At 25.9% G+C, this 10,670-nt stretch overlaps 2 protein-coding genes across 2 annotated transcripts; one reads left to right on the forward strand and one right to left on the reverse strand.

Annotated features, from left to right (window-relative positions):
- Nucleotides 1-295: 295 nt before the first annotated feature.
- Nucleotides 296-5,757, reverse strand: LOC122512248 (triosephosphate isomerase). The gene is made up of 3 exons (XM_043627985.1): nt 5,534-5,757; nt 2,033-2,286; nt 296-696 (listed from the first exon to the last, which is right to left on the reverse strand). Exons 1-3 carry the CDS (start codon nt 5,640-5,642, stop codon nt 316-318), a joined length of 744 nt encoding a protein of 247 aa, XP_043483920.1. The 5' UTR covers nt 5,643-5,757; the 3' UTR covers nt 296-315.
- Nucleotides 5,758-6,015: 258 nt separating this feature from the next.
- Nucleotides 6,016-9,435, forward strand: LOC122512249 (U4/U6.U5 small nuclear ribonucleoprotein 27 kDa protein). The gene is made up of 4 exons (XM_043627987.1): nt 6,016-6,173; nt 6,393-6,514; nt 8,816-8,958; nt 9,091-9,435. Exons 2-4 carry the CDS (start codon nt 6,405-6,407, stop codon nt 9,285-9,287), a joined length of 450 nt encoding a protein of 149 aa, XP_043483922.1. The 5' UTR covers nt 6,016-6,173; nt 6,393-6,404; the 3' UTR covers nt 9,288-9,435.
- The last annotated feature ends 1,235 nt before the right edge of the window (nt 9,436-10,670 follow it).

Raw genomic sequence — 10,670 nt, forward strand, 5'->3', positions numbered from 1 at the left:
AACTCAACATGTTTATACAGCTACTTCTCCACTTTCCGATAACACTTTGTTTTATTCTTCAAATATTTGTTCACCTCTTTCTGTATTAATATTCTCCTTCAGATTAGTCAGATTAGAGATTCATCAAAAATATCGGCGATTACCAATCCAGAGAGACAGAATTTAAAACAACACACGGAATTATGCACTGGGAACGAGGGATTTGTCGGAAAGTGAAAAGTGTTTTAATTTTCATTTTCTCAGGTTAATCAGATTTTGCTATTATTAAACAATCAACACACTAACAAAAACGAAGTAAATCGATAAAAGCACTTTTTATTGTTTTGCATTAACAATTTGAACAAAACCTGGTTTCAAGGAAGCTCCACCTACAAGGAAGCCATCAATGTCTTTTTCTTTCGCTAGATCTTTGGCATTGTCTGGAGTTACAGAACCTCCGTAAATAATTCTTAATGATTTAGATACTGCATCACTAACATTCTTTGTAAACCATTGTCTTAACTTATCGTGAACCTCCTGAGCTTGTTGGGGCGTTGCGGTCTTTCCAGTTCCAATTGCCCAGACTGGCTCGTAAGCCAAAACGACATTGTCCCAAGATTTAATCTTATCGCAGATGGCTTTCGTCTGACGATAAACAACTTCTTCGGTTTTATTACTCTCCCTCTCCTCTAACTTTTCTCCAATGCAAGCAATAACCTATGGTAGTGAAGAAAATTTAATCTCTTGTAACTTTTCAATTTGCTAATTTTATTGTATGCAGATGTATAGTGCTTCATGAAATGGTAAAATCCAGTACGTAGGTTATTTTTGTTTCAAACATGACTACAAAATTATAATGCAGTAAAGTGTAGGTAACGCCCCGTCTCGTCAGTAAAAAAAAGAGAACACAAAAGCAACTAGCAAAAGTCAAACATCACAAGTCGAAAAGAATACAAATTTCATGTTGAACAGAAAATGTATAAAGCAAAGCAGAATTTCATGGGAACAAGAAGACTAGTCAGATGGTTCATTGGATGCCACCCTTAACTACAAAATTCATAAACACTCATAAGCGTAAGAAAAAAACTCAACGACTCAGCTCGACTGTTCAATCGCGTACTTTAGACAGGACGCATGATTATTCCCCAAATGTCATTTTTCCGAAATGTCATTTTACCGAACTGCACTTTTGCGAATAGTCATTTTTGCGAAAAGCCATTTTTGCGAAATGTCATTTTTACGAATAGTCATTTTTGCGAAAAGCCATTTTTGTGAATATTAATTTTTGCGAAAAGTCATTTTTACGAATTTTCATTTTTGCGAATTGTCATTTTTGCGAATCGCCATTTTTACAAATTGTCACTTTTGCGAATTGACATTTTTACGTATCGCCATTTTTGCGAATTGTCACTTTTGCGAATCGCCATTTTTACGAATTGTCACTTTTCGGAAAAGTGACAATTCGTAAAAATGGCGATTCGCAAAAGTGACAATTCGCGTAAATGACATTTCTCAAAAATGAAATTTCGCAAAAACGACAATTCGTAAAAATTACTTTTCGCAAAAATGGCTATTCGTAAAAATGGCGATTCGCAAAAGTGACAATTCGCGTAAATGACATTTCTCAAAAATGAAATTTCGCAAAAACGACAATTCGTAAAAATTACTTTTCGCAAAAATGGCTATTCGCAAAAATGACATTTCGTAAAAATGTCGATTCGCAAAAGTGAAAATTCGTAAAAATGGAGATTCGTAAAAATGTCAATTCGCAAAAGTGACTATTCGTAAAAATGACATTTCGCAAAAATGGCTTTTCGCAAAAATGACTATTTGCAAAAGTGCAGTTCGGTAAAATGACATTTCGGAAAAATTACATTTGGGGAATAATCATGCGTCCCACTTCGAACGACGCTCGTTTAAAAAACATAAAAATTTGTAGTCAAAAATAATCTTAAAACATTAGTAAATTTCCAGTGCCATGCGGATGGTGCGTTTGTGTAGGATGCTCTAATGTTGAACATAAGTAAACATTGTTTAAATTTTAAATACGAACCTTCACACCAGCATCTAATGCATGAGCAACTTTATCGGCAATTAGCTCATCTGTTTCTCCGAAAACATTTCTCCGCTCAGAATGACCAAGGATTACCCAAGGAATGCCATTGTCCACCAACATAGCTGGACTGAGTTCCCCAGTAAATGCACCTTTTTCTACTTTGTACGTATTTTGAGCGCTTATACTTACATTCTGCGGGAGAATGTCTTTAGTGTATGTTAAATAAATTGATGGAACTCCAACAACAATCTCTGTAATGACAAAGAAAAATACTGTTTCTCCGCAAATAACTACGCAAACTTAAACTTATCATTATTTAATAATCTCTAAATCAGAGATGTGCAAAATTTGAATCGAAGGAAAATTCGAATCAAATTGACCTGTTCAAAATTCGAAAAATTTGAAAACTTACTCTACCTTCATGTTTTATGCAACTTCATTTGTTGTTATGTTAAATTGTCAGTGAAGGGTTAAAAAGGATTAACATTTTTAACCGTAATTTTTTACACAATTCAATTATTTTATGTTTATTAGGAGAACATAGTCAAGGTCGGCCCACTTTTTGACTTATGTTTATAACTTTTTTTTTAAAAACGAATTTGGTCAATTGAAGTATATTGTTGGAAAGTTCTATGTAATGGGAACACTTTTGCTGAACAGGGTAAATTGATTAGTTTTAAAATGAAAAAGTGAAAAAGGGTCACAAATTTTACATGCTTTAGCGCCATTTTTTCTAGCTACAGAACGTCACAAAAAATGAATTCTACCCCCCCCCCCCTCTAAGGCGTGACGTAGTTTATGGACGGCCCCAAAGATATAAAAAAAAAATATATGTGTAGTCAAGGTCGGCCCATGTTTGATATTCAAAGGACATTACCGTTAAAAATTAAATAACATTTTTAGAATTACAAAAAATGGATCCTTTATTGTTTACAACTTGTAAAGGATTACAAATACAAAAAAACAAAAAAAGTAATACGTTACTGTTACAAAAAAGTAACGCGTAAGGGTTCAAAATAACTTAATGAAATAATACACAAAATGTATAGAATTTAATATTATTTTTCTAATATCGCTGGCAAAATATGTGTCTGCCAATGTTTATTTGTATATTTATTTAAAAAGTATCTGTCATAATCATATTCGAATTATTATTTCGAATATGATTTTAAATTATTATTTCGACGATTTTCGCGAAACTTCATGGGATTATTTAAGAAACTTCATTCCCCCAAATTTTTTTCAAAGTTCAAAATTGTTGAAGATACGCCAATTTGAATTTTAATATTAATTAAATTTATAAAATTTTGAATATCTTGGAATATTGTTTATGGATTTTTATGAAATTTACACATTTTTCAGGTAAAAAAATGTACTTTGAAATGAAAATAAAAAATTAAAAGATTTTTTTTAAACAATTTATTGTTTATTTACTCCTATCTGAGAATGTTATTAACTTATTTGGATTCCAATTTAAATTCACCTTTAATTTAAAAAAAAAATTAATGGAGACTCAACTAGGTCAGGAGATATTGAAGTTTTTGTAAAAGAAGGCCTAGTCCCAGCAGCACTGCACGACTACAAAACTTTATATCTCAATATATATTGAAAAATTTAACTAATTTCAAAAGATTTTGAAATAAAATTTTTCAAAAATCGAAGTTCTTTAGAATTGAAATTTTATAAATTTTCAAATTGAAACCTTTTGAGTTCATCTATTTATAAAAATTGTAAACGCAACTTTTTTAAAATTCAATTAATTCTGAAATATTAAGGGGTTATATGTACTTGTTTGACGTTTTTTCAATTTTTTTATTGGCTTAAAATATACTGTAACATCCCTAGATTAATAATGAAAAAAACTTGGAAATGTTTTTAAAATTATTTTTTCTGGAGAAATTCCGAAGTGTAAAAATAGAAAATTTTAATTTTAAATGCGTTTTTTTTTTAAACGCATTCTCGCCAGGGAGGTCTACAAAAAAACTTAACACTGTTTACGAAATCCTACAGCCGCCATTTTGTAAAAAACATTCAAAATAAAATTTTTTCTCACTCTTTAAAAGTTGATTAATCAAATGGTATATTAATTGCCAACAATTAATTGAAATTTGAATTAAAAATTTTTTTATTTTATTATTTCTAAAATTGATGATTTTACTTAAAAATAAGTGAATAGTAAGTTAGCCGCGCACGAATTGTTGCTAGTTCAATAATAATAATTTACAGATAATAATGAATAAATAAATAAAGAAAATAAATAATGATATTAAAATTATTGCAGTTATACTAAATATCGTTTATATAGTTTAAAATTCAAAGCTGCCAAAATTCTAACAACTTCAGTGCGGGCGACCTGAATACGTCCCATAATTTATTATAGAAATTAAATTAAAAAATAAATTAAAACATTGAAATGAACAATCATTTCTAATCAAAGGCATAATATGACATAACCTTGACTCAGAGTGATCGTTCGTTTCAATGTTCTATTAATGAAAATAACCGAGTGATAAAATCATTATTTTTATTGATTTTAATAATAATTGTCCAAAAATAGTTTTTCATAGAAAATAAAGCATGACTTTTTCCCTTTAATTTTCACATGAAAAAGAATTTTTCAAACATTAATTTTTTAATTTGAATTAAAATCGGGGCGGTTCCAATTAGGGGCATTTTAAATATGTACACATTTTTTCAGAAAAAATTTATTATTAAACTTAATATAGTAAAATTGCTGTCAATTTAACTCTATGAAAGTTACTTTTTTATTTTAATTTTGTTGTTTTACTTTAAATTTATAAAAGAATGATTCTTATCAACTATCTAAAATATTTTTCGGATTGATTAAAATAAGAGCAAAAACTGTATTTCTTATAAAAAATTTGTATAATGTGCACAATCAGAATTGTCCTTAAAATCAATGTGAAAATAAACAGCTATAAAAATCAATAAAACAATATCGAAGATACTTTTTCAATTAGTTTAAAATTTTATATTGTATTAATCTTTAGACCGTTGAAAAGCCTGAATATAGACTTTAAGTCTATATTTTTTGCGTAAGATAAACTTTATGTAAGATAAATTGAAGATTCAGTCACATTTGATTAAAAAAAATATATAATTAAATAGTAACAAAAAGATTGTGGTCGAAAATCTTATATTACAAAATAATGTATTTTAAAGTATTTAAAAAAAATTATGTCATATATTTTTAGTATTTTCTTTTATTTTATTTAAGAAAAATACAGTTTGGTTAAACTAAATCATCAGATTTGAACGTAGTTAATTGAAACATGATTGTATTATAGAGAAGAATTTATCAAATTTTTAATAATTTTCAATTTACCATTAAAAAGTTACAGTATATTTAAATTAAAGAATTTAAAACTAGTAATTTATTTTAAATTACCAGTTTTTAAACTCTTTTTTTCGGTCAATAACTTAAAAGTATATATAGGATAAATTAATCTGTTGAAATTATACAATAATTTTACTCACCGACATTTGGATCGAGAGGTCCAGCTTTCAAAAAATTAACAATTTCGTTAATTTCCTTCTTATTTCCATTCATTTTCCAATTACCACCGACAAAAAATTTGCGGTCCATGATTAAAGTTTTTAATTTACTTAGAAAATTTTTTAACGTGAAGAATTCTTGAAGTCTAAACGACCTTTCGACCTTCAAACAATGTTGAAAATGCCTAAAGGTGAAATTACAAATTTCATTTCTCACACGATGTCCTGACGGGAACATTTAAGCTTCAACACAATGACAACTGAGAGACAAGTAAGGCTGCGGTTACACCTCTGCAGGCAGCCTGCCTGCCTGCAGGTTGTCATGGTAACGTACAAGAGTAAGAGAGTCAGTGACTTCAAACTTCTCCCTTACTCTCGTTGCTCCTGCCTGCGCAGGCACCAGGCAGGCAGCCTGCAGAGGTGTAACCGCAGCCTAACATAACCCTGCTGAAGCAGAGTGAGAGAGAGGAAGAGAAACGAACTGTCGCTCTCTGTCTGGTAGGAACAAAATTCGTCTACAATTCAACTCTCTACATGTGTTTGTCTTTCTATGGCTATCAGATGACTGCCTTCTGCCTGTCAAACCAAAAACAAACAAATACTTAAATTGAAAGAAAAAATGGTAAATATTCTTTTTATTTTATCGTAGAATTTTCATTTTTATTATAAATCGTGAAATATTAACAATAACTTTCTATTTTAAAGTGTTTAGAATTCACTTTTACATTTTTTATTAGAAAAACCATTAAAGGTTAATAATAAAAGAACTAGGAGATTTTTTCTTTAATTCAGTTAATTTTTGTTTTCGTTTAATTACTTGATTTTTAATTTAAAACTACAGATAGTTTAGAAAATGGGTAGAAGTCGATCACCATCTCCAAGTCGAAGAAGAGATCGAGAACGTTCTCGAGAGAGAGAACGTGATAGGGATCGACGAAGAAGACGTTCTCGTGAGAGACGAAGGTACTTTTACTTTTTTTTTCTTTCAAAAATAAAAACTACTTCAAAGTTGAAGTTGAAATTTTTTATTCACTCATTAAGAAACACTTTGCTTCCTCATAAGTCATTTCATTATATTTCGACTAAAATCTTTACCAAATAATTTAAAAAATTTAATTTTCTCATAAAGAATTTTATCAACAAATTTTTAAATAATTAAATTCTTTCGACGAATTTTAATAAAATTTGTAAAAATAATTACATTTTTCGAAGAATTCAATTACAATTCTATCAAGAATAATTTAAATTCTTGGATGAGTTTTATTATTAATGAAAATAATTGAATCTCTGTAAAAAAATTTTATTTGTGAAAATAATTGAATTATTGCGAAAAAATGTAAGAAAAAATTTTATTAAAATAGTTGATTTTGAAAATCATTAAAGTGAGGAAATTTTTTGAAAATAATTAAAATTCGGACAAGAATTTTATTGAAATTTTTGAAAATAATTAAGATTTGGAGAATAATTTTGTTATTTATAAAAATGATAACTGAGATTTTGATGAGAATTTTTGTTTAAATTTTGAACATAATTCAATTTTGTGAGAAAACTGTTATTACTATTAAAAATAATTGAATTTCTGCAATTATTTGTTACTTCTCAAAAATTCAATGTTTTAAATGTTTTCAACTAAAATTCTCCTATAAATCTATTATTTTTAATTATTAATTAAATATATATTGACAAATTTAACTAATTTCAGAAGAATTTGAATTATTAAAATTTTTTTAAAATTTAAGATCATTACTAATTGAATTCATTCAAAATTGAAATTTTATAAAATGTGAAAGTGAAAACGTTTGAAATGCATTTACTTGGGAAAATTGTAAACAAACGCACCTCTTTAAATATCATCTAAATTGGAAAAAAAAATTAATTTTTAAATTAATTTTCATTAGAAAATTCTACGAGAATTAAATTATACAAATTTTTAAATAATTGAATTCTTTCGACAAATATTAATAAAATTTTTTAAAATAATTACTTTTTCGAGAAATTTGATTAAACTTGTATTTAAGAAATTGAAATCCTGCGATTAGTTTTATTATTTATGAAAATAATTGAATTATTGCCAAAAATTTTATAAAAAAGTTTCAAATATTTGATTTTTTTTGAAAAAAATTATGCAAATTCTATTTTTAATAATTGAATTTCTTTGAAATTTTCATTAGGTATTTTAGAAAATAATTGAATGTTTGTGTAGAGTATTATAAAAATTTTTGTTTAATAATTCAATTCTTTTGGGAAAGTTTACTAAAATAGTACTAGAATATTGAAAATTATTTAAATTTTGCCATGAATTTTATTAAAATTTTTGAAAATAATTGAATTAAATCTAAAATTATCCATTTGTTTATAAGTCAATTATACAAAATTTTGATTATTCGACAATTCTTCATTTAAATAGGTATTACAAAATAAAAACTTCCGATAATTTAAAAAAAGCCAAATAAAATTTTTCGAAAAAATAGTTTCACAGAATTTTTAATTTAAAAATATTAAAAATTCAGATCTTCAAAGATTTTAATTTGAAATCTTTTCAAAATTTAATTTTTTCTAAAACTTCACATTGTAACTTTTAATATTCAATTATTATCTAAAATTTTAACTGAAATTCAATTTGAAATAAATTTTTATTAGAAAATTCTACAAGAATTCAATTATTTAAATACAAAAATAATTTATTGAACACTTGAATGTTTCTTAAAATTTAATTCTTCTAAAGAATTTTATCAACAAATTTTTAAATAATTGCTTCTTTTGACGAATATTAATAAAATCTTTAAGAATAATTACATTTTTCGAGAAATTTGATTTTAATTGTATTAAAAATAATTTAAATTCAATGATGAGTTTTATTATTCCTGAAAATAATTCAATCTCTGCAAAAAAATGTATTATTTATGAAAATAATTGAATTATTGCGAAGAAATTTAAAAAGAAATTATTAATTGAATTCCTGTGAAATTTTTATTACTTGTGAATATAATTGAAACTTTGCGAAGATCTATTTTAAAATTTTTAAAAATAATTGAATTTCAGAGAAAAATTATATTATTTATAAACGTAATTGAAATATTAGAATTTTTTGCAAAATTTCAATTGTTTTTCTCCCTGTTCGCTAGTCACCCTGCCGTAAAGTGAAAAAATTGAGTTTGAAAATTTTTACTAAAACAATGCTTTCATGAGAAAGCAATATAAATATAGATATAAATCACAGTTTTTACATTTTTAAATAATTTGTTTTATCGAATTTAATTCCAGGTCTGTAGATCGAGATATAGTGAAGGCAAGAGATAGAGACAGGGAACGAAATCGGGATAGATACAGGAAATCTTACAGTAGATCTCGATCGAGGGAGCGAGTGAAGCAAAAATGTAAACCAGATGAACGCCCTATAGTTACAGGTATTCTACTTTATTACTTTCGAACGATCCGTTATTCTTTAAATGAAGAAAATTAATTTTAACTACAATATTATAGAATTATTCTCAATATACAAAAAACGTAACATATAAAATTTTTTAACGCCCCTACAGAAGCCGATTTACAAGGCAAAACTCCTGAGGAACAAGACATGATGCGCCTAATGGGTTTTTGTGGTTTCGATTCGACGAAAGGGAAGAAAGTCGATGGCAACGACCTTGGAGCAGTTCACGTTATTTTAAAACGAAAGTACAGGCAATACATGAACAGAAAAGGTGGATTCAACAGGCCGCTCGATTTTGTAGCTTAAAATTCAAATATATTCTCATTTTCCGATGTGGGTTTCAAGAAAAAGTGGAATTTCTAACATTAATCTTTATTTTCATATAAATTTTGACATTGTGTTATTGATTGACTAAAAATTGTATTATGATTACGAATTATAATATTTAAAATTATTTTCTATGTCTTTCTGATAAAAACCTTTTTTGTACATAACTTTAAAACAAACCTTCCATTACCTACTGATTTAGGGAAATAAATAGTATTATTCTAATTGAATGTTTGACATGAATTTTATTAAAATTTTTGAATATAATAGAATTTTACTATTTTTGAAAATAATTGAATTTTTGTGATTAATTTTGATATTTATGAAAATAATTGACTTCCTTCGAATGAATTTATTATTTACGAATTTAATGCGAAATTTGAAAACATTTGATTTTTTCAAAAAAATTTTGCCAATTCTACATTTTAAATAATTGAATGTTTGTGTAGAATTTCATTAAAATTGTTGATAAATAATTGAAATCTTTTGGGAAATTTTATTAAAATTGTAGAATATTGAAAATCATTGAATTAAAAAAAATCTTTGATAATAATTGAAATTTTAACATGATTTTATTGAAATTTTTGAAAATAATTGAATTTCGGTGAAAAATTTTATTAGTTATATAAAAATAATTGAAATTTTGACCAGAATTTCAAAAAAATTTTTAAACATACATAATTGAATTTTTGCGAAAGATTTGATTACTTTTGAAAATAATTTAACCTTTGCAATCATTTGTAACTTCTTAAAAATTCAATTTTTGTTAGTTTTTTTTTAACTAAAATTCTTCTATAAATCCATTATTTTTAATAATTAATGAAATATATGTCTATTCAAAAATTTAACTATAATTTCAGAAGAATTTAAAGTATTAAAATTTTTCAAAAATCTAAGTTCTTTAAAATTTCTAATTAAATTAATTCAGAATTAACAATTTTGTGAAACTACAAATTAAAACCTTTTAAAGTTCGTCTATTTATGAAAATTGGAAACGCAAATTTAAAAAAAAAAAAATTTTGAAAGATTGAAGTATAATTATTTATCAAATAATTTATAATTAATAATTTAATGATATATTTAAAAATTTGACTCAAATTCGTATTCATCGATTCCAAAAACGCTGAGGTAACACGTTTCAAGTATAAAGACTACCATTTTTCGAGCTTTATATTTATTTTTTTTGCAAAAAAAAATAATTCACTTTTAGTAAACTTTTCAACAATTTATTATAACTTTCTGTTTATCACCTTGTGAAAAAGCGTTTCAAATTTTATGAGTAAAATAATTCAGCGTCAAATTATACGTAAAAAATGACTGAAAAAGCCTTGCAGGTCAGAAAATTTTTTGAAATTTGTAAAC

Source organism: Leptopilina heterotoma, unplaced genomic scaffold (genome assembly GCF_015476425.1).
Source record: "Leptopilina heterotoma isolate Lh14 unplaced genomic scaffold, ASM1547642v1 Lhet_97, whole genome shotgun sequence".
Taxonomy (NCBI): domain Eukaryota; kingdom Metazoa; phylum Arthropoda; class Insecta; order Hymenoptera; family Figitidae; genus Leptopilina; species Leptopilina heterotoma.

Excerpts from the sequence above, each read along its gene's own strand:
- LOC122512248 (XM_043627985.1), bottom strand. The coding sequence starts at position 5,642 with ATGGACCGCAAATTTTTTGTCGGTGGTAATTGGAAAATGAATGGAAAT. Across the intron at positions 2,287-5,533 it reads ACCTCTCGATCCAAATGTCG|AGATTGTTGTTGGAGTTCCA; the intron begins GTGAGTAAAATT and ends TTGTCATTACAG. Across the intron at positions 697-2,032 it reads CATTAGATGCTGGTGTGAAG|GTTATTGCTTGCATTGGAGA; the intron begins GTTCGTATTTAA and ends TCACTACCATAG.
- LOC122512249 (XM_043627987.1), top strand. The coding sequence starts at position 6,405 with ATGGGTAGAAGTCGATCACCATCTCCAAGTCGAAGAAGAGATCGAGAA. Across the intron at positions 6,515-8,815 it reads CGTTCTCGTGAGAGACGAAG|GTCTGTAGATCGAGATATAG; the intron begins GTACTTTTACTT and ends ATTTAATTCCAG. Across the intron at positions 8,959-9,090 it reads TGAACGCCCTATAGTTACAG|AAGCCGATTTACAAGGCAAA; the intron begins GTATTCTACTTT and ends ACGCCCCTACAG.